Source organism: Capra hircus, chromosome 25, assembly GCF_001704415.2.
Source record: "Capra hircus breed San Clemente chromosome 25, ASM170441v1, whole genome shotgun sequence".
NCBI lineage: Eukaryota > Metazoa > Chordata > Mammalia > Artiodactyla > Bovidae > Capra > Capra hircus.
This window is the reverse complement of record NC_030832.1, coordinates 19,762,500-19,785,528: the sequence shown is the minus strand read 5'-3', so window position 1 is coordinate 19,785,528 and position 23,029 is coordinate 19,762,500. Positions and strand designations below refer to the sequence as shown.

General features: G+C 48.7%; 1 protein-coding gene across 1 annotated transcript in view; it reads right to left on the bottom strand.

The window, feature by feature from the left end:
- Window positions 999-23,029, bottom strand: part of VWA3A (von Willebrand factor A domain containing 3A) — a 49,990-nt gene continuing 27,959 nt past the window's right edge. Inside the window, exons 17-32 of the mRNA XM_018040802.1 lie at window positions 19,376-19,450; window positions 19,026-19,170; window positions 18,404-18,599; window positions 17,005-17,075; window positions 13,974-14,126; window positions 12,434-12,524; window positions 11,650-11,760; window positions 10,984-11,081; window positions 10,045-10,182; window positions 9,007-9,115; window positions 6,124-6,268; window positions 5,033-5,177; window positions 4,469-4,620; window positions 3,593-3,716; window positions 2,242-2,339; window positions 999-2,090 (exon numbers count right to left, since the gene is read on the bottom strand). Coding sequence (XP_017896291.1) covers window positions 2,039-2,090; window positions 2,242-2,339; window positions 3,593-3,716; window positions 4,469-4,620; window positions 5,033-5,177; window positions 6,124-6,268; window positions 9,007-9,115; window positions 10,045-10,182; window positions 10,984-11,081; window positions 11,650-11,760; window positions 12,434-12,524; window positions 13,974-14,126; window positions 17,005-17,075; window positions 18,404-18,599; window positions 19,026-19,170; window positions 19,376-19,450 — 1,903 coding nt within the window. The 3' untranslated portion in view covers window positions 999-2,038. The remainder of the gene's footprint in view (window positions 2,091-2,241; window positions 2,340-3,592; window positions 3,717-4,468; window positions 4,621-5,032; window positions 5,178-6,123; window positions 6,269-9,006; window positions 9,116-10,044; window positions 10,183-10,983; window positions 11,082-11,649; window positions 11,761-12,433; window positions 12,525-13,973; window positions 14,127-17,004; window positions 17,076-18,403; window positions 18,600-19,025; window positions 19,171-19,375; window positions 19,451-23,029) is intronic.

Below are 23,029 nucleotides of genomic sequence, written 5' to 3'. Positions count from 1 at the left end.
TGGAACTGCTGGCAGAGAGGAGGCATACTTTTTAAAAACTTTATTTAATTAATTTATTTATTTTTGGCTGCACTGGGCCTTTGTTGCTACCTGCAGGACTTCTCTAGTTGCCAAGAGCAGGGGCTACTCCCTAGTTGGGTGTGGCTATTCTCTCACTGCGGTGGCCTTCTCTTGCTGTGTGGCATGGGCTCTAGGGCTTGGGTTTCCGCAGTGGTGGTGCATGGCCTTAGCTGCCCTGTGGCACGTGGAATCTTCCTGGACCAGGGATTGAACCTGTGTCCCTTCCATTGGCGGAGGATTTTTAACCATTGGCTCACCAGAGAAGTCCACATATTTTACTTTAGTCCATATATTTTACTTTAGCAAAAATTGCCAAGCAGTTTTCCAGACTGGTTGGATCAATTTACACTGCCCTACTTCCACCCCAGCAACGTGTGAGAGTTCCAGTTGCTCCCTATCTTGATATTGTCAGTCTTTATTTTTAACCATTCTAGTGGATGTTGTGGTGGTTCTCACTGTAGTTTTATTTTGCATTTCACTGATGGATAAGGCTGTTGAGCACCTATATATACACCTATATTCATATATGTAAAGTTAATTTATATCTGTTTGAAACTTCTGTCCATTAAAAAAAGTTACGATGTTTATCTTTTGATTTGGAGTTCATATATCTAGAAATGAGTCTTCTTTTTAAGTGTGATTTTAATTTTATAGAAAAAATAAAAATTGCACACAATTTGAATATGTAAGTTTGCAATATCTGAAATAAGTTAGCTGTTACATGATATAAGAGCTAAAAGTATAAAAAATACTAGAAAGACCATGATCACAGTTTTTTTAAAGATGCAAATAAACATAGCTACATAGAAAAGCTCATATACCACTTTCTCATAAAAAAAGTTAAAACATAGATGAGTCTTTTAATAAAGTTTATCTCACCAAAAATTTACACACAGACACATGCCACAATGATCACATCAGTTTAAAAGTACCTTTGATCCTATTAATTATATAAAAGCAATTTTTTGTGTCTTAGAAATGACCCCCAATGATGTAATACATGACACATTCATTTTGTGTGTCCACAGTGTGGCTGGCCCAGCAGATCCAGCCCAGTTTTCACAGGCTTGAGCCAAGCATTTGCTCTGGATTGGGCTCCAGAGCAGACTGCAGTCCAGTTTGGTTGAGCAGGGGTGGGGGTGGCGGTGAGACTCATTTATTTCTTCTTCTTCCAGGATGGGCTGATGCTGAGTCTGTGTTGCACCCATGGACTAAGGTGGTGGGAAAGCACAGAGCAAGAGGATCGGGGCCGAAATGATCCCATCTGGCCAGTCCCCAGAGCGGGGCTCTCATAACTAAGCTGCAAGCTCGCAGTTTACTACGTGTCTGCCACATGGCAGGTTCTGGGGACCCAGAGATGGTTAGGACACCAGCCTCATCCTGCGGGAGCTCATGGTCAGGGAGAAGAGACAAAGAAGCCAGGAAGCACGATGTGGCGTGCTAAGTGTAGTAAGTGCCACCACTAAAAAGAAAGATGAGTGGTCAGAATGCTATGGGGGGAAGGCTGGAAGCTCCCAGCTCTTGATGGATCCCAGGGGCATCTTCGCAGAGAACCTGACGCCATTTGCACTGTGCCTTGATGCATGAGGAGGAGTCACCAGGCAGAAGGTGGCAGAAGGGTGCTCCAAACAGGGGGCTTGGAGTCCTTGCAGGACTTCCAGCAAGGAATGGTCTTGTGACTGAAGTGCAGGGTGTGTTGGGGACAAGGCAGGAACATTAGGGTTGACCCAGGGATAGACAGCTTTCCTCTTGCAGCTTCCGGGGAGTCCTGGTGCCTGATCTGCTGATCTGGCGGTTATAGCTTTCCAGAGCACCTTGTGCTCACAGCAAGTATGTGGTTCTTTGTAGGATGGCCTTTCTATGTAGAGGAATCCTCCTTGTTTCTGATCCCTCCCCATGGTTACTGCTGTCCACAAAGCAGAGCATGCTGCCTGGCTTGCACAGGGTTTGTCCCCTCCCCTTACCTGAGAACGCTTCTCTAAAAAAGAGTGACCTTCGGTTCTGGGTTGTTTTTCTTCTGGAGTTGGGACCTAGTGAACAGGAGATGAAGGAAGATGCCCAGATTTCTGGACCTGGCACACAGGAGCTCTTGGGGCAAGGGTGTCATGACTGGGGTGGGACCCAGGGTCTGGGTGGGCTAGAGCTATGAGGCAGTGGGGAGGGCCTGCTTGAAGGGCATACCTGATGGATTGGGCCTGCCAGAGGAAGCCTCTGGCCTTGGTGATCTCCTGCGCCAATCTCCTTAAATCATCTCCTTCAAATAGTGGCAGCGCAGGATCCTTGAAAGAGGGAAATGAGTCTGAAGTTAGATCCATTAAATGACTGGTTGGGACATGAAAATTCAAAATCTCAGGAGAAGAATTTTAGAGTGAACTCAGTTCAGCCTTCCTCCCAGTGCAGGAAATCTTGTGGGCCTCAGATTGCATGTTTTCAGGGACAGAGAGCTTACTATTTGCCATGGCAGTCATTCTGTAAAGGGGACACTTTGCAGTAAGATGTCTGAGAGTCAGTGGAAACTAAGATGGGCCCTGGACTTCACTGAAGTCAGCACTGCTCTGCCCTGTAGAACAGAAGTGGCATATACACCTTATCTCACTGTCAACCAGTAAAACCTATCCAGCCCCTTCTCTATTTCTTCTAGTAAAACAGCTCCACAGACATACCTTTTTCTTATGTCAACTAATGAAATTCCAGAGCTTAGCCTTAAAAATACAAATTCTCACAATTAGTAAGAGAATCTAAGAGAGATGAAAGTGTTCCTTCTCCCTGGAAACAGTAGTGGCAACGGTCCCACTCTGCACCCAGAAACTATTCAAAGAATCTGATTTGATAAGGCATTAAACAGAGAACCTTCCCAATATCATCAAGTGTGTTTTCCTTATGTGTAGGATATGGATGAATATTTATTACTTTTACTTGTTCTGACCTCTATATCATTAGTAATATTTGCCCCCAAACTGTTACTCAAACAAAGAAATCATGCAAAGCACTCAACTTCAAAAATTTTGCCATGTCCTGTGACAGTAAAGTTTAATTAAAAAAAAAAATCTAAAATTCTCATTGATTGTTCTACTGGATGATTTGTTGGCCTAGAAATGTTATAATTCACAGCAGCACATCCCTAGAAGGTATGAATAGATACATAATCTTTCTAGCAGGTTGTAAAATCTTATTCCATATGTGTGATAAAATCTATGACTTTACTATATTTATTTTTAACAGATCACACATTTGAATATCTGTACTTTAATGAATTTATGGTGAGAAGACAGAAACATCCAGGAATTAAAGCACAGAACTTAGGAGCGTGGATGTCTGGACTCCAAGCTTTACCATTTACTCTGACTTTAGGTGTATTCCTAAACCTGGCTGAGCCTGTTCGTTCATCTGTTAAATGGGTACAGTAATGGTTGGTAGGATTAAAAGAGATAATTTACAAAGAGCTAATTGTTGGTTAGGAAGAAAAAAACCACACCTGTTGACATTGTATTGCACCATTTCAACAGAACTCACCCGCGGATTTACAACCTACCCTTTGGTGGATGAAGCCCCTGGTCTGCAGGCCCTGCATTTCAAGAAGCAAGTCCTCACCAACAGGGCAGTGATAGCGCCCCCCGGTGAGGGCAGCCAGGTCTCTCAAGAAGCTAGCAGCAGTCCTGCGGGGAGGAACAGGGGGCTGGGGTCAGGCCCATCAAGCTCTCTGTGAGCCCCCAGCCCCTGGAGAAGTCACGTCAGTGGGGTAATGGGTCTTGGACCCTGACGCTGTGTGTTATTGGGACCGTGTCATGATCACAAGCCCACTCTCCAGGATGGTTTTTGAGTGGCAGTGCTGCTGCTGTGTGAATTGTATTCACCGTATCAGGGTCGCCCTCTGAGCACATGGCCCCATTCCTTGATCTGTCCAGGGCCGTCTATGTGTCTGGCCTGGCAGGGAGACACTGTGCCTTTTACGGAGCTCGTGGTTTGGACAGAGAGATTAAATATGAATGTAAGTAATCACAGCTTTGCCAATTACATTAAATTTTTTTTTTCAGAAGGAGCTGAATCTCTCGTTTAACACATGTTCTTTCTTCTGTGGTGATTGTTTATGGAAATAGCCATAGCTACTTTACAGTTTTACCCCTGAATATTCACAAATGTGCCCCCAAGAAAGACGAAGTGGGAGAACACAGTGTGTGACTGGGAACCAGTGCAAGTCTGTTTCTACACTGGAGAAAGTCGGGGTGCCCTGCTGACAGGGAGGCAGGGTTTCAGTGGGGTTCCCTCTCTGGTGCAATGCCTGCTCAGGGGCCTCCTAGTGGCTGACCCATGGGACTTGGGCCCAGGACGACTCAGCTCACGGCCACGTGCCCCTCAGACACGTGGCGGTAGGTAAGTGGTGCAACTCGGCTGCCTCCTCGTTGCCCACCTGCAAGAGCAGTCCAGGGAGATGGTGTGCACTTTGATGTCTCTCTTCTCCTTGAGTCTCTGGACTTCACTGAGAATAAGGCTGCAGCTTGTGTCTGGCTTCCCGTCAGTCAGGAGGTATAGTCCTTCTACATCAGGAAAACTGAAAGCTTTCTGAAAGAGCACATAGGCTGTCTGGCTCAGAGGAGGGGCCAACCAGGATGCAGAAACCACTGACCTGCTATCCCCAAGTCTGCTTGGATCCTACCAACTTGTCATTAAGACTGTGAGCCTCCCCTTTCACCTAATGACAGACCGGGAAGCTGTTGAAGTTTAGGAAAAAGAGTGCCACTCACTCCAGAGCTGGTTAACCCCAAGCAAGTCATTTAACCTCTCTGAGCCTCTGCGTCGTCATTTATAAAGTCAGAAATTCGAGAAACTCATTCTCACTGGATTGTTGGGAAGATGCAGTGATTGAACACTTAGTAAATTCCAAAGTGCTCTCTGTAAACTCTAAAGCATCATGCAATGTCAGGATTAGGGGTTAGGACAGTATTTCTGGGTTGGGCTTGGTGGTGGAACTTGCCAGCAGTGCTTGCAAGACTGAGGTGCTCCCCTGAGCGTGCAGGCAGGTCACCCACTGCATGGCCTTGTGACAAGCTGCGTCTGTGGTCTCCACCAGAGAGTCCTGCCACGGCTGTAGGCCCTCTGCAAAGCTGAGCAGGTTAAAACTGGGAAGCAGGGAGAAGTGGGGGGTGGAGAGAGGAAAAAGAGATTTTTTAGCATGCGCCAGTCTATATTGAGGGCTTCACTGATGGCTCGGTGGTAAAAAATCCACCTGCAATGCAGGAGACGTGGGTCTGATCCCTGGGTCAGGGAAGATTCTCTGTAGGAGGAAATGGCAACACGTTCCAGTATTCTTGCTTGAAAAACTCCATAGACAGAGGAGCCTGGCCGGCTACAGTGCATAGGGTCACAGAGAGTCAGACACGACTGAGCATGCGCGCAATCTATTTTGATCTTGGGCGAGTAACCTCCATGAGGACACATGCTTATCCCTGAAGACCCTACAAGCAAGCCCTGGGCCCCCTGCAGACCAACCGAGTTTGAGAAGGTACACGGTGAAAATTCTAGATGCAGACAGATTTAAATCCGCACTCAGTAATTGCTACTTACTAGTTATACGACCTTGGGCAAATGACTTAATCTCTAAGCCCTTGTTTCCTTTTCTGAAGAATGGGGATAATAACAGGATCATTGTGCAGGCTGAATGACCTCATGCATGTAAAGTGCTTGGCACAAGGAAAGAGCTCTATAAATGCCTGCTCATTTTAATATTAAGGCAAGAACGAGTCCCAGCCTGGGGTCTGAGTTTCCAGCTGTCCCTTTGGGGTCAACCCTTCTGGGTAGAGAGAACAAACCACACCAAACCCCCTCTTGAAAAATCCACAGTTCAAGGCGGCCTGGTGGTTCCTCTGATCTGCTTGCAATTGTCACTGGACCTGAGACGGATTTCTAAAAACCACTTCTGCAATAGAAGGCAGTGTTCCTTCCCGCTATTCAGCTGAGCAGTTTGGAACCCTCCAGGCCCTTTGGAAGTGGTCTTGGCCAGGGAAGCATCCAGAACTATCACTTGGATCTTCTTGCCCCAATCTACATGCAACCCCTGCCTCTTACCTGTCACAGTGCTTCCGCAGCTGTTCCCATATCAGCAGGGTAAGCTCCGCCTTCACCTGCGGCAGGTAGGGGCCCATGGATCCTGACGTGTCCAGCAGGATGCACACTTTGCTCTCCAAAATGACACCGAACAGTCGGCGGCTGCCTGCTCCAGGGTGGGTGGGGGCAGAGGCCAGGAAGGAGCGAGGGTGGTTTTTCCCACTGCAGCTATCAAATACACCACACCCACCGCCTGACCGTTTGTGGATCAGATGTGAACCCGCCGGGAGGTAGCCTCTGTGGTGTTGCTAGAATGGTCACCGTTCAAAGGCAGAGCAGGTCGGTGGCCTGGGCTTTGGGAGGTCAAGGTTTCCGCTGTGACTTTGCCTGAGATTACCTGATTATAACCTCCCTGGGCTTGAGCTTCCTCACCCCTAATGTTAGGTGATTGAGTTAAGTGATGTCACAGCACTGTTTGGGGCTGGAAGCAACATTACAGAACAGAGAGTCTGTACACTGGTCAACAGAAATCAAGTGAGCATCCACTGTGTGCCCGGTGCTGAGCAAAGTGCAGTGGAGATGAGGGAGGCTCCCTGCCTTCACGGAGCTGCCAGTTGGTAAAGGAAAACAGATGTTATACTAACAGCTACCACTCTGCTGACGGTTCTGACAAACTTACAGGCACGCACACTGGGGAGAATCTGAAACTGATGGATGTGGGGTGGGGAGCAGACAATCTACGGCTGAAGGATGAGGAGCAGTGGCCAAGGAGAGGAGGTAATGTATGGAGCAGACAGACTGAGAAAAGCTCTGAGTGGGAGAAAAGTGTCCCATGGTTGGACAGAGATAAAGCTGGAGCGGCTGGTACAGGATTTGGGAATTATCCCAAGAGGAAACAGAGGGTCAGTGACTTGCCCATGGTCACACAGCCTGGCAGCGAAGCCGAGATTCACATCCAGGTCCTCTGATCCACATTTTAAGGCAACAGCTAGCCCAAGCCCTTCTGGTGCCCCAAGGCTAAATGGAAGTAACACGGAGGAAGCCAAAGAGCAGAAGATGGCGTGTCAAGTGTTCCTAAATCACACTTCAGATCTCATTGGAGGCAGGAGTAGAAAAAATGGAAACCTGCTGCAAAACGGGCTCACTGCTCTCCAGGAAAAGGCGGCCTGAGATGGCTGGACCCACCACCCAAGAATCTTCCAGGACTCACGTGGGGTATTCTCTGGCAACGCTCATGGCCACATGAGGATGGGAGGGGAGCCATCCTAAAGCGTGGGGGATGTTCTGTGAGGACAGCCAGCCAGCTGTCAAAGGGCCTCCCACACAAAAGGCCAGCCGATCCATCCTGGGAACCAGACAGTGGAAGGGAACACCCTGCAAGCCACTGAGCCCTGTGGTTGTCTCCCTAATCTAACTCTGCTTTCTTCCTCTGTCTCCATCATCACTAACCTTCCCAGTTATCCTATTCTTATCTCCTGGATTCCTACTAGGTTCCCCTGATTGCACTCCATCCCCTCAACAATTGCTGTCCACACAGCAACCAGAGAGATTGGTTGTAACTTCATCACATTTCCTTTATTTAAAACCTCAGTGTCTTCCCATTGCTCTTAAGATAAAATCTGGGCCATGGCTTCGTCTTCTCAGGATGGATGCACCCTTTACTCTCAGCCAATCCGGCTTCCTTTCAGTCTTTGTACTCAGCCTAGTACCCTGTTGAGCAGCTCAACCACGTCCTGAGAGTCTTTCGTCTCTTTGCTCAGGTGATATCTATTCATTCTTCAGATCACCTCCTCAGGGAAGCCCTTCACGATCTTCCTGTGCAGGCCCACTGCCCCCTCTCCCTGCACCATGCCTGTCTCCACCTTACACTCGTCATCACTGTTCTTTGGGTAACATCCTTCTCCTCTGGACCGTATGCTCCATGAGCTCAGGGACCACGTGGGGTGTTTCCTCTACCACCTCCCCAGCACGGAGCGGGAGAATGACACTATTTGCTGAATAATGAATGAGTGAATCAGTGCAGCATCCTCTGGGTATGTTTTGAGGTGTTAGATGGTGTTGGGTGTGTAGCTCTCTGTGATGTGGGGGTGCAACTCGTACTACACCAGGAGTGACTGCACAGCTGGCCTTCTCACTCTCCCGGCAGGAAGTGTGTCGGAGTGGGGAGCGCACAGAATGTCACTGTTGCCCCACGTTCAGCCTCTGACTTGACAGCTGCATCTGGGACTTGCAGCCCCCTCCAGAGGCTTTGGAGAGCCATGGCAGACCATGGACTGTTTATACCAGGTTTTACTGCAGAGGACTGGACTTAATGAATCTGCACAGGAGCCCGAGTGGCCCACACTGGGATGCTTCTTCCTATTGTCCCAGGAACTCTCTGGGCCCCAAAGCCTAAACACCTTCCCGTTCAGTTCTAGCCAACCGCCCGGCCTTTTGGACTTGATGCTGCAGACCATCCTGATTCCCCCCGAAGCTGCCTCTAGGATGTGAGTCTGGCTCCCAGCCAGCCCGGCCACTGGCCTCTCCAGAGGGTCCTCAGGGCTCTCTATAAAGAACAGGAGCATCCTCCCTGCTGGAGACCCTCCTATCTCTACCTTCATGGACCAGTTCTTTGGAGCCCAATCAATGCTAAATTGAGGCTCCCGAGGGCCAGCCCCTCAGTCACACCCAGGAGGTGGGGTCTGGGAGGCCTCTTGGATAGACCTGGTTCTCTCTGATGCTCTGGTCCGTGCTCCACCTCCTGTTATCCAGCACAATGCCTGACCTCTGAACCCAGAAGTCATGTTGCTGCTGGGTGACAGTTTGTGAGTGCTTAGTCTTGGAAAGAGTGACCCTGGGGTCCCTGGGGTTGCCCTCCCCCGTCCCTTCATGCCCCCCGCCCTCCAGGACAGCGGGCAGTCTCACCAGACAGCAGCCATTGCAGCCTCTGGATGTAGCGGCGCATCAGCTTGTCCAGGTGTGTGATGTACACCTCCATTTCCCTGGGGGTGCACTCAATGTGTCTCACTGTCCCCTGAATTAAAGCAAGCAAAGAAAAATACTCCCCTGCCAGCTCTTTCTTCATATCCCCATCACCCCCAAAACAATTTAGTCTATTGTGGTTCACAATTTTTGCAACACCGTAAAAGCATACATTTTTGTTTGTTTGTTTAAAAGCTTTTTTTTTCTTTTATTAAACTATCAAATGCAAGGGTTTAGGTAGGTATGGGGGAACTGGGATGATGGTTTTTGTGTCAAATGTGGTCACTGTCATAACTAAAAACTAAAATAGTCTCTCTAAATTTTAAATAGAAAACCCTTAATGGTAGAATGGGAGGTCGATATATTTCACATTAAAAGATGACCTCGGATGGAGGAGGCAGACAGCATGATTAAACTCCTATGAAACTTGTATGGTGGATAATTTTTAGCTTTACAGTTGACAATGTCACATTAAAGGGCAAGGAGAGAAAATGTTTTTTTTTTTTTTAAAAGCAGGATTAGATTTTAATTTTGTACTAAATATACCTGTTCCAGTGTCAGATAAATTAAAAAACTACATCAAAACTAGGAAATAGGGAAGCTCCCCTGATCTCTTGCCGTAACCCCTGTTTCTGGCCATCTTAACAGAACCACCATCAGAATCGGGGTAGAGTTCTTATTGGTGAGTATTCTAGCCACTGGCCTGTGATCTCAGCAACTGTAACTAATTCTCACCCCAGTGAGTCCCTAGAACCTTGACCATGGTCTCAGGCATTCTGAGGGGCTGGCTTTTCTTCCAGCAGGGCTCTGTATCCTATTCCTTGAGGGAAGTCCCCCTTTGGGGGGTTGGGGTTCTTAGCAGGAGGAATAAAAGCTGGGGGCTCATACATTCGTGTGGACTTTCCCCTAACACACGCAGCCATCTGTGTCTGAGAAGAGACAGAAGCTGGGAGTGAAAAAACAAAACCAATCTCGACTTACACTGATCTCTATGCTGGGGAAGACACTGCAGTATTTGGCTGATGCCGACGTCTGTACTGATTTTTGATGAGTGCAGTTGGGACCAAGGTATCTGGAGACCTCCATCTTTAGTTTCTTTAGCCCATAATTTGCTACCCACTTTGGAATAAAGGAAAGAATGATTATCTTGGGTAATTTTGGCTTAATGGAATGATTGACTCATCTTTCAAAAACCTCATGTTTGAAATCTGTCTTGTATCTGAAATGTGGGGTTTCCCAGGTCCTCACCGAGACTACCTCATATGCACATTCCTGCCCTGGTGCAGGAGAGAGAGCCAAAGAAATATGGGAACCAGGGAACAAAATTTACTGAGGACTTACTCCCTGTCTGGTGAACCCTCTGGCTTCTTCCATTTCCATTTCAGCCTCTTCCATGAAACTTGAATGGAAACCCTGATTGGTCTCAAGTTTAGATCAATCAAGATATCACAATAAGAGATACAAGAATGATCAGGTTTAAAGCAATCAGCGTATGGCATCCAGGACTGGACAAATTAGAACCAAGCTCAGACTAACTGATGGTTGCCAGAAGAAAAGATATTCCTATCTTTGGATCTGAACAAGAAGGGGGGTTTCTGGTACTTGCCTCCAAAAGGATCTGATACCACTAAGGACTTTACACAAAATATACTTCAATTAATCACCAATCCTATTAAGTACAAGAGTCTTCATTTTATAAATGAAGACACTGAGATTGAGTGACTAGCTCAAGGTCACCCAGCTAGGAAGTGGCAGACTCAGGCTCCCCCGTAGTTCTCTTTAATCCTTATCCTGACACTTGCCACAGTCATTCTAAGCAGATTTGGTCTCAATTCCAAGTATGTCCACCTTCCCAGATATAACGGTTGGTGGAAGGAATGACTGCTTGGGAGGGACGTGCTGGTACAAACAGCATAATACCTCTTGGCTGGAGCAGACTGTATCCTTTCTGGGCAACTCAATAGATGATCTAGTCCTTCTGAGTCCCTTTCCTTGAGGGTACTTCTTGTATACCGAGCCTGGGAAAAAGAGAGCAGAATTATCTTGTGCAATTCTCTTACCCTCTCCTCCCTTTTCCATGTCAGTTTCTGTCAATCAAGTCAGTTGTAACATTCCTTAGGTGCAACTTGCTAAGAGATAGGAGGGACTCTTGGGGGGGATCTAGGGAGGTCTTCTGGGACCCTCTACCCCACCCTACCCCACTCCACCCCACCTCCGCGCTTCTCAATGAGTTGCTACTGGGACCTGCGCCTTTCCACAGCTATCAGTCCTGCTGACTTGGGGGACTCATGCCCACTTCCTTCTCAGTCAGTCTGAGGACACCACCCCTTGTGAACAGAGCCAGAGCACTGTACCCAGGGACCTGGGGGAATGCCGACATCACCTCTTCCCATTCTACTGCTTTGTGTCAAGACTTTGTGAACTCACTTCCCTGGGTTGGGAGATCTGAGTGGTTTGAGGATAGGCCTACTCTGCGGGCACTGCTGTCTGTGTCCTGGGCGGGTAACTCTCCCTTGAGGCCTGATCACCTTCCAGGTCTCGAGGGGTAAGGGGGCTGTCCAGACATCTGTGTAGCCGCCAACTTACCCACTTTATTCCCTGTCTCTGTGTAGAACAGCGAGAGAGCTATTTCTGCATCCCTTGATTGGGTCTTCTTCCTCCGCTCCGCAGTCCCTTTCTTCACTGGCGGGGCTGCAGCTAGAGGACATTTGGCCTGTTGTCTGGAGCAGCCTTGAGAGTTTATGCAGTGAAGCCGTGCAGCTTGGCTTAGAGACTTGTCAACTTCAGCTATGTTCTGCCCTCAGAACTGGGGCTCCAAAGTGGCTTTGAGGTCCTTTGGGACGACCTGACTCTGGCCTCACCGGGATGATCAGTAAAGCTAGAGCTGCTGCTACTTACCAGGCTTGGTGCGAGGTGCCTCCTGGTTCCTGTCTGGGTTTATCCTCACAGATGAGGCACGGGGCACTCAGAGTCAGTAAGAAGCAGAGCAAAGACTCTACCCAGGTCTTGCTAACTCCAGGACTCCAGAACTCTGCTCTGAACGGCCCTGCTGTGTTTCTGACATTAGTGAGACACATGGTGTTAGGCTCTATAAGCTGAATACTTTCAGAAAAATACCAGCGCCTTGTCATGACCGGCTGGCACCGGACACTCTCCTTAGTCCCTCTGAGCCTGAATTTCTTCATTAGTGAAACAGAGGAACTAATAGATTCCTTGCTGTATAGGATGGATGGTTACAAGCTTTAAAGGGGACGACCTTAGCAGAGGGCAGGTGCACGATCACTGATCACTGATCACTTTAGAGATGCCATCACTCATCCATGTCTTAGCTGTGTTTGTCCGCCCCTCCCACCCCGTGGCCATGCCTTACCTGGGGGGATGCCTGCTTTGCCACTGAGTGGACGCCATGGCAGAGCTTTCAAGGGGGGCCTCTTCTCTCTGTCAGGGTCATCTTTAACACTCTAGAAAACAGGCAGCCTTTCCCATCAGAGGCCTGTTCTCTGTGGTGGGCAGTACCCCCATCACCCCAGCCCCAATATGTCAAGTAGGAGCCTTTGCATGGAGAGGCCTGAGGAAGAAGTTTTCTCATATGCTCACCCCTCTCCTGCAGCAGATACAGAGAGGACTCTGGTGTTTGAGGTGAAAAATATGTGTGTGTGCATGTGTGTGTGTGTGCATATATATGAATGGGTGTGTGCCTGTGTGTGTGTGTTATGAGAGAGGGCCTATGGACGCTCCCTGGTGGTCAAGTGGTTAGGACTTGGAGCTGTCATTGCTGTGGCCTGGGTTCAATCCCTGGTCAGGGAACTGAGATGCCACAAGCCATGAAAAATGGCCAGAGAGAGAGAGCGAGCTTGCTAGGACAGCTCTGGGGATTTGCCCAGAGACGAACCTTCTTCATTAGCTACCTGCCCTTCTTCCTACTGGACTGGGATTTCTGGGCCTCCAGAATGACCAGTAACTACTCAGTAATTTCTCTACCATGTCGGGCCCCTCAGTTTTAGGGGAGGGGTTCCATCACTACTGGGCACAACTGGAATGTGGCGACAGTTGAACAAAGTCACCCAGGCCCGGGACCAGCTGACCCCCATCACCTACCCAGATCCCTGTCCCTCATTTCAGGAGGCCTGAAACCCAAGCCCCCTCACACTGAAGGCCCAACCGGCAGACTCCGAGACCCCGGGGTTTCACCTCAGAACTTGGGAAGACGAGAAGGGGCTGGCTCCCGACTCCACCAGTACCCGTGTGGACAGAACCTCTTGAGGGTGCAGCCCCGGAAAGGGAGTGAGCTGTGTTCACCAGAGTCTGTCAGCTGGTGAAATGCTGAAGAGTTCACACACCTCACTGCGGCTGCTGCTCACAAGTGCTGAGGAGTCTGGGGTCTTCCCCCAGGCATACCCCCCGAAGCCCCCTGTGATTGTTACAGTGGACATTTTATGCAAGACAGATTTTGACAGGCTGTGAACAAGGATCAACGCTGCGGAAGACCCAGGTCCAATCAGGCCCCTGTAAGCCTTGAGCCAAAGCAGCAAGAGCCCATTAGATGCCACACCACCCTAATTCCTTTGCCCCTGAGAGACCATCCGGATGAGCCCTCCTGCCTTGTAACCAGCATGTGCCAGGGTGCCAGTTCTACAGAACCCTTAGTACCACAAGGACAACCAGGCAGAGCCAAAGCTGGAGTGGACGGGGTGGACAGAGCTGAGAAGCAGGCCCCGGGGGTCTCCTCCCCCTTGGAGGCTGGGCCACTGACCACTGAGGACACTACCCCCGCCTCCACTGCCCCTGGGACCTAGGGACCTGGTCCAGGCCACTTCACTATCTAGGAAAGACCAAGAGACAAGATGGAAACAAAATCCTCTGTGTGTTATTGGCGGGGTGGCGGGGGGGGGCTGGGCGGGGAGTCAAACCATTCTGGCCACGGAGAGTGCTGTGGGCTTGGAGGGACAGAACTTCCTGGGCTGGCTTCCCGGCTTGAGCACATTCGGCTTCTCTTTCAGGAGGGCCGCACTTTGCTGTTCTTTCCCAGACTGGTTCTTCAGGGAGGACACGAGTAAGGCACACTGCAGCGGGGATTGGGAGTCAGCCAGGTGCCTCCCCACAGGGAGTGCGCACACACACACACACACACACACACACACACACACACACACATACACACAGAGCAGTGGCTGAGGCCACTGGGGCCCCTGGATTTTTCTTTCTACCCCTAAAGTACTGCTGGGAGCTGAGAGTTCTGTGGTCAAACCTACTAATAGTAAGTACAGAGGTCCTGGGATGCATCAGGCTAGTTAGTGGGCTAGTTCGTGCCTGGGGGTCTCAAACCCTCTTGTCCACAAGGCGTGTGACTACACAGGCAGCGTAAGTGCCATCTTATCCCATTTTACAGGTGAAGAAGTAAATCTTACGAACTTAAAGGACCTGCCCGAGGCTACTACGAGTATACAATGGATCTTCCATTCATTCTCAGGTGGACCTTGTCCCAAAGCCAGTTTCACTCCCTATGTGGACCCTGTGCCCATGGCCAACCCTGGGGGCCCACAGAATGGTGGTGTAATATTTGGCTCCTTTGCCTACCTAGTTCTCAACTGCCTGAAAGATTCTTCAACAATTATTCTCAATCAAAGCACTAGAAAACACCACTTGAATGTAAATAACACCATATGAGGGTGGATTAAACCAGTATTGCCCATTAACACCTTGGGAACGAGTTTATCAAATGAGGGAGCAGGACTAATGGGCACCTGAGAAGCAGTTTTTTTTTTCAAAACACCAAAGAGGGGCCCTTTCAGGGTGGAAAGCTCAGACACATTTCGGGGAGCCACAGGTCTGCCAATCCATGGCCCCACCCTCCCAGGAGCTCACAATGTAGTTGGGGAGACAGGCAGTTCTGGCAGTGGTGGTACTTGAAATGTGAGTCGCCTACATGCTCTGTCCATCTCCTGGCTTCAACTGCCCCACAGCTCTATGTCTGGCCCTCATCTTTATCCACCTGCCAGAAGGATGCCCCCACTTATTATCTCACAAGTCCCATAGACTCACCTTTGTTCTAGCCTCTCTGAACTCTGTCCTGATTTCTCTCTCTGGGTCTATGGCACCACTGTCTACCAGGTCCCCCAGCAAGTCACCCCGGGATTTCTTCTTCTTTCTCACCCCGTGCATTCAATCAGCCATAAGTTTGAACAATTCTTCCTTAAAAACATGATCTCAGGTTTGTTCCTTTGTTTCCATTCTCTTTGCTTCTGATGCGGTCTGGTCCCTCTCTCACCTCACCTTGAGCTGCTCAACTCCTTCTCTGAAGCGGTGACACTTTAGTGAACCCTGAATGATATGGATGACCTGGGAGGGGCACAGCTGGCAGAGGACATAGCAGGTGCAAAGACAAATTTGGGGATGAGTTTGACCTGTTCAAGGGTGTACAGGCCAGGATGCAGAGCACATAGACCCCAAACCAGTGACTTAGAGGAAACCCTCATGTTTCATTGGAAGCCTTTGGTGTCTATGGATCAGCAAAAAGGTGGAAAGCTGACGTGGGGGGAGTTGTGTCCCCCAAAAGACATGGTCCAAACTCCTGGTACCCGTCAACATGACCTCACTTGGAAACATGGCCTTTGTAGATGTAATTAAGATGTAAGTTAATGAGGCTGTACTGGAAGGGTGGGCCCTTAATCCAATATGACTGATGTCCTTAGAAGAAAAGAGACACAGACACACACACAGAGGGAGGAGAGCCATGTGGAGATGGAGGCAGAGATTAGAGTGAGGCTGCCACAAGCCAAGGAATGCCAAGGAGTGCTGGTGATAAGGATGCCCTACTTGACCAAACTCTGGTCATGTTCCTCTGAGCCCTCTTCTTGACTGGGTTTTGACTGCTCCAAAATCACTGCAGATGGTGACTGCACCCGTGAAATTAAAAGACGTTGCTCCTTGGAAGAAAAGTTATGACCAACCTAGACAGCATATTAAAAAGCAGAGATATTACTTTGCCAACAAAGGTCTGTCTAGTCAAGGCTATGGTTTTTCCAGTGGTCATGTATGGATGTGAGAGATGGACTATAAAGAAAGCTGAGTGTCCAAGAATTGATGCTTTTGAACTGTGGTGTTGGAGAAGACTCTTGAGAGGCCCTTGGACTGCAAGGAGATCCAACTAGTCCATCTGAAAGAAAATCAGTCCTGAGTATTCATTGGAAGGACTGATGTTGAAGCTGAAACTCCAATACTTTGGCTACCTGATGAGAAGAGCTGACTCATTGGAAAAGACCCTGATGCTGGGAAAGATTGAAGGTGAGAGGAGAAGGGGACGACAGAAGATGAGGTGGTTGGATGGCATCACTGACCCAATGGACATGAGTTTGAGTAAACTCTGGGAGTTGGTGATGGAGACAGAGAGGCCTGGCGGGCTGTGATTCATGGGGTCGCAAAGAGTCGGACACAACTGAGCGACTGAACTGAACTGAACTGAACTATTGAACCCAGTTTTAGCAAAGAATACTGTTAGCAAGAATCTCTCTACCCTCGACATCTAATCAACTTCATCTTAGTAACTTTCATTCCACTAACCCTCTCACTCTGCTCACTGGCTATAAATCCCCAGCTATCTTTGCTGTATAATCAGAATTGAGTTCAACCTCTCTCCCTGATTGCAGTCATCTTGAACAGTGTCTTCCTTGCCATTTTGAACAAGCATCCAGTGAAATTTCATTTCTTTAACAGCAGTTACCACCAAAGCTATGAAAAGGTAAAGAGAGCCTACTCAGAGCCTTTGGGCGGGGGGCAGGTCATGGCTCTTTAGACATCTTGATTTTAGGCTCCAGCCTCTGGAACTGTGAGGGAATAAATACCTGTCATTTTAAGCCACCTCTTTTGTGGTCCTTTAATGACAGCCCCAGGACTCTAACAGAAGCCAGTGTAGTCATTGATTGCCCCATGCATAAGGCATACCTTTTGGGAGTAGTTGAGAGCCTTTTCCATCTCAGACGTGATGGCGTTGATATCATCACTTTCGTAAATACCTGGAAACAAAGCACATCATGAGTGTGGGGGAGGGGTACAGATTCTGGCAAGTGTCCATATCTGTAAACACAAGGGCCACGTGGAGGTGACCTCAGCCCAGGGGGCAGGCTGGGGTCTTAATGGGCTGAGCTGACCAGCACCACCCCACACTATCTGGTGGTAAAGGAGATGGGCAGGTACAGTGAGGGTACCAAGAGTGGAGCCAGCCTTAGGACCCAGCACTCTGGCACCCAGCCATGAGCTCTCACCCACAGAAGAGTAGGTCAGGGAAAGGTCCTGCTCCTCCAGTGAATAAGATCCACCTTGAGGTTACTTAAAGTAGCTAATGTCTGCAGTGAGTAATGTCTCAAATAGGAGAAGGCAGTGGCAACCCACTCCAGTACTCTTGCCTGGGAAATCCCATGGATGGAGGAGCCTGGTGGACTGCAGTCCATGGGGTTGCTAAGAGTCAGACTCAACTGAGCAACTTCACTTTCACTTTTCACTTTCATGCATTGGAGAAGAAAATGGCAACCCACTCCAGTGTTCTTGCCTGGAGAATCCCAGGGACAAAGGAGCCTGGTGGGCTGCCGTCTATGGGGTCGCACAGAGTTGGACGCGACTGAAGCGACTTAGCAGCAGCAGCAGCAGCAGCAGCATCTCGAATATGACTCATTTGAGTGGGACTAGAGTGTGACGCCTAAGAAGACAAACTCTGGGTTCAGCTCCTGGTTCCTTACTTACTATCTCTGTGCTCTGGGTTCTGTGTCTCAGCTTCACTGGCTGCAAAATGGGGTAATAATCATAACCCATTTCATAGGGTTATTGTGAGGAATGAATCACATGTTTAAAACACTTAAAACCGAGTTTAGCATATAATAACTATTTTATAAATGCCTGCTATTATCAATAATAATCACCAATAATAACTTAAATGTATGTGCCTGGCACTTTTCATGAGTTCCAGCCCCAGCTATACCACTCATGTCCCTGGGAGTCATTTCTTCATTTGTAAACCAGAGAGATCAGAATGGCACTCTTGTGTCCCAAGCTTCAGTCCTTCCTGAATCACGTCACAATTTTGCCTTGTCTGCATATCACCTAAACCATAATTTACTTAATAAATGTATTTTTAAAATTTTTAAATTGGAGCATAATTGCTCTACAATGTTGTGTTATTTTCTACTGTACAACATGAGTCAGAGATAATTATGCAATTATCCCCTCCCTTTTAAGCCTCCCTCCCCACCCCTAACCTATCCCTATGTTTATGGCATAGGGAGCTATGTCAGTACCAAGACTACTGTCTGCAAAGAAAGAGGTGGAGGGACCAGCACCACTCCCTCACCTGTGTCTCCAAACCAGTGGAAGCGCCCACCAGCAGCCCGGGTGACCTCCCTGTAGGCGGCGGCAGTGTCTGTGCGGCTGGCATAGCAGGCAGGGGGCATGGTGTCCGTCTGTGACTCACCCACATAGAATAGACACACGTTCAGATGAAAGTCACAGCCCCCGCAGGCCTCGGCCATGTAGGCGCTGAGCATGGCCTGTGGGCAGAGAGGGAGGAGGGGCCCAGGGCTGAGGGCTTTTCAAGCTGCTGGTCTCGGGTCAGTTCAGCCCAGTCTCTTTCTTGTGGGCCTACTGTGTACCAGGTCTAGTACATGGCACTGAGGAAGGAAAGATGGAAGAGCCTGGGTCACCATTTCTCTTACTATCTTAATAGATCTTGGCAGGGAGCTGGGGCTGAGATCTTAGACCGGCAGCCTCTAATCCCCTGGGAGCTCATTAGAAATGCAGACTCTCAGGCCCCTGGGAGCCAGGTCTGACCACCTCTGTCTGCATTTGAACAACATCTCCAGGTGATAACATCTAGATGGGAAAATCATGCTGGAGAAACTGGTCGCTAGGCGTCCACGCAGGGGAAGATGTGGGGGTCCTGGAGGATAAGGGAGGCCGAGACGAGGCTCACCCACCATGTCCTGGTCAGGGATGCCCCCTGTGAAGAGGTAGATGCCCTGTGACTGCTGTTCTTCTTTGTCCTTGAAGTCCACTTCCACAGCCTTCCGCAGGGCGCTGAGGATGTTCCTGCTGCCCTGACACTGCAGGTCCAGGACCCACCTGGGAGGCAGGGAGGCCGTGCTGAGGCAGGGGGCTGCCAGGCCCCAGAGGGGAGGGTGGGGGATGGAAGGGGGATGTTTCCCGATTCGCGTCTGTGCCATCTGTCGGAGGGCAAAGGTTCTAGAGAGAGCTACTTGCTGGGGGAGAAAGGGGGCCAGAGAAAGTAGCACCAGGGAGGCTGCTGTCAGACCAGCAGGTCACCTACCGCCAGGCGCTTTGTAAATTGCTGTGGCTGGCAGCAACCATCTCGGGCCTCCAGCTTTCGATGGTGCTTCCGAACCTTGGAGAGAGGGAAAGAGGTCTTGTTCTTAGTGGAGAGATATGTGCCCCAGCTCACTGGGCTTCCCAGGATTTTAAGGGGGCAAAATTCTGGTTGAAAGTGAAAGTCGCTCAGTTGTGTCCAACTCTTTGCAACCCCACGGACTATACAGTTCATGGAATTCTTTAGGCCAGAACACTGGGGTGGGTTGCCATTCCCTTCTCCAGGGGATCTTCCCAACTCAGGGATCGAACCCAGGTCGTCCGCATTGTAGGAGGATTCTTTACCAGCTGTGCCACCAGGGGAGCCCAAAATTCTGGTTACATCCCCCAAATGTTAGGATGTCACCTGCGAGCTCCTTGCTGGTCAGGACACGTCCCAGCATATTCTTGGTGGGAGCAGAGCAGGGGCCCTCTGTCTGACCTGCCAGGACCGGTTTGGCTAGACCTCTTCCCTGAGGAAGGTACTCCCTCCCCTGTGTGAACTTCCCCACCTCCAGGGAAGGAGTCGCTGCTCTCTTTTTGGCTCCCCTAGCATGGATTCAGGGCTTCTCAGGTATCTCAGATGGTAAAGCGTCTGCCTGCAATGCAGGAGACCCAGGTTTGATCCCTGGGTTGGGAAGATCCCCTGGAGAAGGAAATGGCAACCCACTCCCATAACTTTGCTTGGAAAATCCCATGGACGAAGGAGCCTGGTAGGCTACAGTCCATGGGGGTCGCAAAGAGCACGATTCATCCTCAAAGCTTTCACTCTCCACCTGTATTACAGTTTCTCTTTTTTATATGCATCAGCTCATTCTCTCTATGAGACAGAATTAAAATCTTTGAGAAGAAGATTTATCTCCTTTATCAAGGAAAAGCTGTCCCCTCTCTGGTTTGAGAGCAATTCCTCCACCTGGGTCCTTTACTTGACCACCACCAACCTGTCTGAGATGCTGCCCCGTGGTGACCTCCCTCCCACGCCCACTCCCGGGTCTACTTCCCTCGTCCCCTCTGCCTGTCTTAACTATCATTCCACCAGGGTCCACTCTGCCGCTACTCCTCTCTCTTTCCTCTTCCTCTTCACAGACAGGCTCCCTGGAAAAACAATGTTCCTACCACTTCCTCATTATCTGCTTCTCAACCCTCTGCAGTCAAGCTTCCACCCTGGGCAGTTCTCTGGCAAATATTAATGATGACCTCCTTTCCTAATCCCATGGAAATCTCTATTATAGTTGGAAAATAAATCCTCTATTATAGTTGAATAAAAATTCTAACAATATACAGAGAGTGAAAATTCCTTCAATTTTATCCCTCCCTCCAAATTTCTGTTAACTCTTTGTTTTATATTCTTTTGGATTAAAAACTGTTAGATAAAGATATATTGATAGAAGTGGAATTATAGCCTTTCTTCCCACCCTGGTGACCTTGTTTTCTCCCATAAATCAGTGTTACAGCCTAATGGATAGTAACTGCAAGTTTGTGAAGAGAGTTTGGAAACCTGGGGGTACTGAGAAAGAGGGTGGGCGTCAGCTTAACATGGTTATTTTTTCACTTTACACAATAATTTTAAAAAAATTTCCAGCAAGATAAAAGAAATGGAATTACATAACCTATACTATTTATTTCATTTGGACTTATTGAGGAAGTTTTCTAAATGTACTCACATAACTCTCCCACAGTCTTTTGAGTAGTTGCATAGAATTCTACAGTCAGGTTTATTTTACCAATTCCCTCTTGTTTTGTCCCAGGTTTGTCAATTATCAGAATGCTGCACTGAAAATCCCTTCAAGGTTATCTCTGCACAGTCATCTTAATATTTCCTTTGGATATTTCATCAAGGTTTAATTGAAGGAACATAGACCATACTGACTCAGGGCTTAGTTCAGTAGCACGTATACTAAAATTGGAACCATACAGAGAAGATTAGCATGGCCCCTGTGTGAAGATGATGCACAAAATATTAGGCACTCAGGATTAACATATACACATTATTATATACAAAACAAATAACCAACAAGACCTACTGTCTTGTTGACCTACTGTTTAGCACAGGGAACTATACTCAATATTTTGCAATAACTTATAAGGGAAATGAATCTGAAAAACTATGTATATAGTATATGGACTTCCCTGGTGACTCAGATGGTAAAGCATCTGTCTACATTGTGAGAGACCTGGGTTCGATCCCTGGGTTGGGAAGATTCCCTGGAGAAGGAAATGGCAACCCACTCCAGTACTCTTGCCTTGAAAATCCCATGGATGGAGGAGCTTGGTGCAGGCTACTATCCATGGGGTTGCAAAGAGTTGGGCACGACTGAGCGACTTCACTTATATAGTATGTAACTAAATCACTTTGCTGTACACCTGCAATTCACATTACATCGCAAATCAACTACGTGCATGTGTGGTCAGTTGTATCTGATTTTTTGCCACCCTATGGACTAGAGCCTGCCAGGCTCCTCTGTCCATGGGATTCTCCAGGCAAGAATACTGGAGTGGGTTGCCATTTCCTCCTCCAAGATCCTCCTCCAGGGGGATCTTCTTGACCCAGGGTCCAAACACACATTTCTTGTGCCTCCTGCATTGGCAGGTGGAATTTTTACCACTGAGCCCCCCTGGGAAGCCCAAATCAACTATGCTGTGTGTGCTGTGCTTAGTTGCTCAGTCGTGTCCGACTCTTTGCAACCTCATGGACTGTAGCCCACCAGGCTCCTCTGTCCATGGAGATTCTCCAGGCAAGAATACTGGAGTGGGTTGCTATGCCTTCTTTCAGGGGAACTTCCTGATCCAGGGATTGAACCCAGGTCTCCTGCATTGCAAGCAGATTCTTTACTGCCTGAGCCACCAGGGAAGCCCAAGAATACTGGAGTGGGTAGCCTATCGCTTCTCCAGGGGATCTTCCTGAGCCAGGAATCGAACGGGTCTCCTGCATTGCAGGCAGACTCTCTACCAGCTGAGCTACCAGGGAAGCACCAAATCAACTACACTTCCAATTTTAAAAAATGTAATACAAGAGCTGTACCGTATTACATTTCCACCAATACTTTCCAGGAGTGCCCTTTGCACCAAATTATCATCAGCATTGGGTACTATCAATCTTTTAAATGTTTGCCAAACTAAACTGCAAAACCATTATGTCTCATTGTTTTCCAATCAGGGAGCTCTATTGCCAGATTCAGAGAATTCCTTCTCCTTCCTACTTTGCTTCTGCAGGCCCTAACTCTGTTTCTTTCCAAGATCCTCCTTTTCCTTGGGAAAGGGGAAAACAGCTTTCTCTCCAGGTTTTCCTCCTGCCTCTTGGGCTGCTCCTCTTGTTTCTTAGGTGGTTCCCTTTCTCTGCCATCTAAATGGCAGCTTGTCCCCAATTCTGTCCTTGGTTGGCATCTCTCCTCCATCGCGTCTCCACAAGTGCAACGCATGCCCTCCCATGTCTTCCACTTATGCTGATGGCTAGAGCTACAACCAGGAGACTCTCCAAACTCTTAAGGATCTCAGACTGTGTTTATCTTCCAAACTCTGCTCCACCTGGCACACCTCTTCACCATCCCCTCGTCCCCTACAGCCAAGCAGTGGCTGCATTCTGCATATGTAACCCTGGGCACCCCTCACAGGCCCCCTG